Genomic DNA, 2,278 nt, shown 5'->3' on the forward strand with positions numbered 1-2,278 from the left:
CCCCCAGGCTCACCAGCAGAAGCTGATCTGAGGTCAGCAGGAGCTGCGGGAAACCCCGCGGTGCACGCGGCCTCTGCTGACCACGTGCTTTGGTTCCTCTGAAGGATTTAAATTAAATCCCTGTCTTTAATTTCGCTCCACAAAACAAAAGTATTTGGGAGAAAACACGAGCCCTGCGCGTGAAGCCCGGAACGCTCGCTGCCGGTGCGCGCGAGCTCCTAAATAATCCAGAGATCCCATTAATAATACAGAGGGGAGTGTACGAACCCGGAAAACTGGACTAACTAATTAAACTGAATCCAGTGGAGCTGGCGGGAGGCAATAACGGGTCTATTAAAGATTCAATGAGCCGAAGAAGAAGAAGAAGAAGAAGAAGAAGAAGAAGAAGAAGAAGAACCGGGCTGCTGGAGGCCCGCGCGTCTGACCCGAGGCCGCCGCCCGGCGCGAGCCCGGACGAGAAAATGCCTCCGTTTGACGAGCGTGTGTGTGTGTGTGGGGGGGGGGGGGGGGGGTGATAAAAGATTTAGTGATGTGAGGGATAAAACAAAAATTGTGGAAAAAAATTAAAGAATTAAGATAATAATTTGTATGTTAAAATCAATAGAGTCGATCTGGATTCTGTCCGCCTGCCGGAATCTGATGAAGGAATTATTAGAAACTTTTCAATCATCTGAGTTTATTTGATTTGATTTGATTTGATTTGATTTGATTTGTCATTTTAGGAAGTTTAATCCTCCCGATGACAGCAGCGCTCAGTGGAAGCTACAAGACACCTGCAGTAATAATAATAATGTATAGTAATGTTGGTGATAACTATTATTATTATTATTACTATTATTACTATTATTATTATTATTACTGCTATTATTATTATTACTATTACTAGTATTATTGTTCTTGTTATTATGATTGTTATTGTGATTGTTCCATCCTCGTGGCGGCTGGTGCAGGAGTCGCTCCTGTCTGCAGACGCGCAGTTTTTCTTCTTCGTTGGTTGAACTCGGTGTTTCTGGACCGCAGGAATCAAACAGAAAATTCATTTTCATCAGTTTGAGGGAAAAAAGCGGCGTCGCACAGACGGGCCTGCAGGCGCGCGGCACTCCACGTGTTTTGTTTTGCTTTTTTTTTCCAAGTTCGAAAAATCAGATTTTACGTGGCGCGTTTACACGAGAAAAAAACCCACAAGTTGTCCAAGAAGAGAGAGGAGGAAGAGGAGAAAGAGGAGGAAGAGGAGAGAGGGTCTGCCGGCGGGGGTTGCTACTCACGCGCTGGTTCTCTCTGGGACAGGTGCTGAGGGTTCCCCTGCTTGCGTCGGGACATCGCCCCGCATCTACACTGGCATCGCCCGGAGAGCGGCGCTGGAAGGAACGGCTCTCCTCCTCCTGCTCCTGCTGCTGCTCCCGTGTACCGGCCGCAAACTGGCCCAGAAAGCAGCAGCTCGCTGGCCCCCCTAGAGTGACCGCTCTGCGCTTGCCACGGTTTTGGCCCTCGAACCGTGCGGTGAGTCTCCCAGCTGCGGGCAGCGGCTCCTGCGCTGTGCGGCTCCTGGGCGTCCGGGCGCTCGGGTGGAGCTCGGTGCCAAGCTGCGTCCCTCCCGTCTACTGACGGCGCGGCTCTGCGCTCCCCCGCTCTCTCTCACGCCCTCACCGCGAGCGCAGCGGAGAAGGAGAGTTGAGGGGAGGCGCGGAGGAGGTCGGTGTTCTCCCGCTGACGGTCAGTCGCCGCCTCCGTCCGCCCTCCGGCCCGGAGCAGGCGGCAGACACGCGGTTCAGGTGAGCAAGAATCCAACGAGCTTCTCCGGACTTCAGGACGCGTCGAGAGCGGTGGGCGCTTCTTCTCGGCACCGGTGCTGCCTGCCAGGCGGGCGGGTTGGACTCTCACTCTGGTAGTCAAAGCCCGGTGCCGGTTCTAGGACAGACAGCCGCCCTCCTCGCGCTCGTCCCTCATCCTCGGACTGTTGGCGGCTCCGAGCGGCTCGCTGGCTTCTACAGCGCGAGGAACTCAAGTTCAAGTGCGGACGTGACGTTCAGTCTGCGGTGAGAAGGAGAGTGGAGACTGAAGAGCACTGGGGGCGACTAGTGGTAGCTCACACACACACACACACACACACACACACACACACACACACTGGCGCGCACACGCACAAGCACGCGAAGGAAGCGGTGGTCAGAGTTGCGTGAGTCACATCCCATTTCTAGATGAGAAAATGATTTCTTCAGTCACAGCGGCCCGCGGGGCTTCCGGGGGGCGCGGGACACCTTGCGGGAGCCTTCCTGCT

The 2,278-nt window shown here is 54.3% G+C and overlaps 1 protein-coding gene across 4 annotated transcripts in view; it reads right to left on the bottom strand.

The window, feature by feature from the left end:
• Positions 1–2,052, bottom strand: part of bcl11ba (BCL11 transcription factor B a) — a 47,873-nt gene extending 45,821 nt beyond the window's left edge. For all 4 annotated transcript variants that reach the window (XM_086182845.1, XM_086182843.1, XM_086182842.1 and 1 more), the window contains exon 1: positions 1,266–2,052. In XM_086182845.1, the coding sequence (XP_086038971.1) occupies positions 1,266–1,320 (55 nt within the window). In that variant the 5' untranslated portion in view covers positions 1,321–2,052. The remainder of the gene's footprint in view (positions 1–1,265) is intronic.
• Between the last annotated feature and the right edge of the window lie 226 nt (positions 2,053–2,278).

Source organism: Aulostomus chinensis, chromosome 17 (genome assembly GCF_037954235.1).
Source record: "Aulostomus chinensis isolate RoL2024-O1b breed Wild chromosome 17, RoL_Achi_v1.0, whole genome shotgun sequence".
NCBI lineage: Eukaryota > Metazoa > Chordata > Actinopteri > Syngnathiformes > Aulostomidae > Aulostomus > Aulostomus chinensis.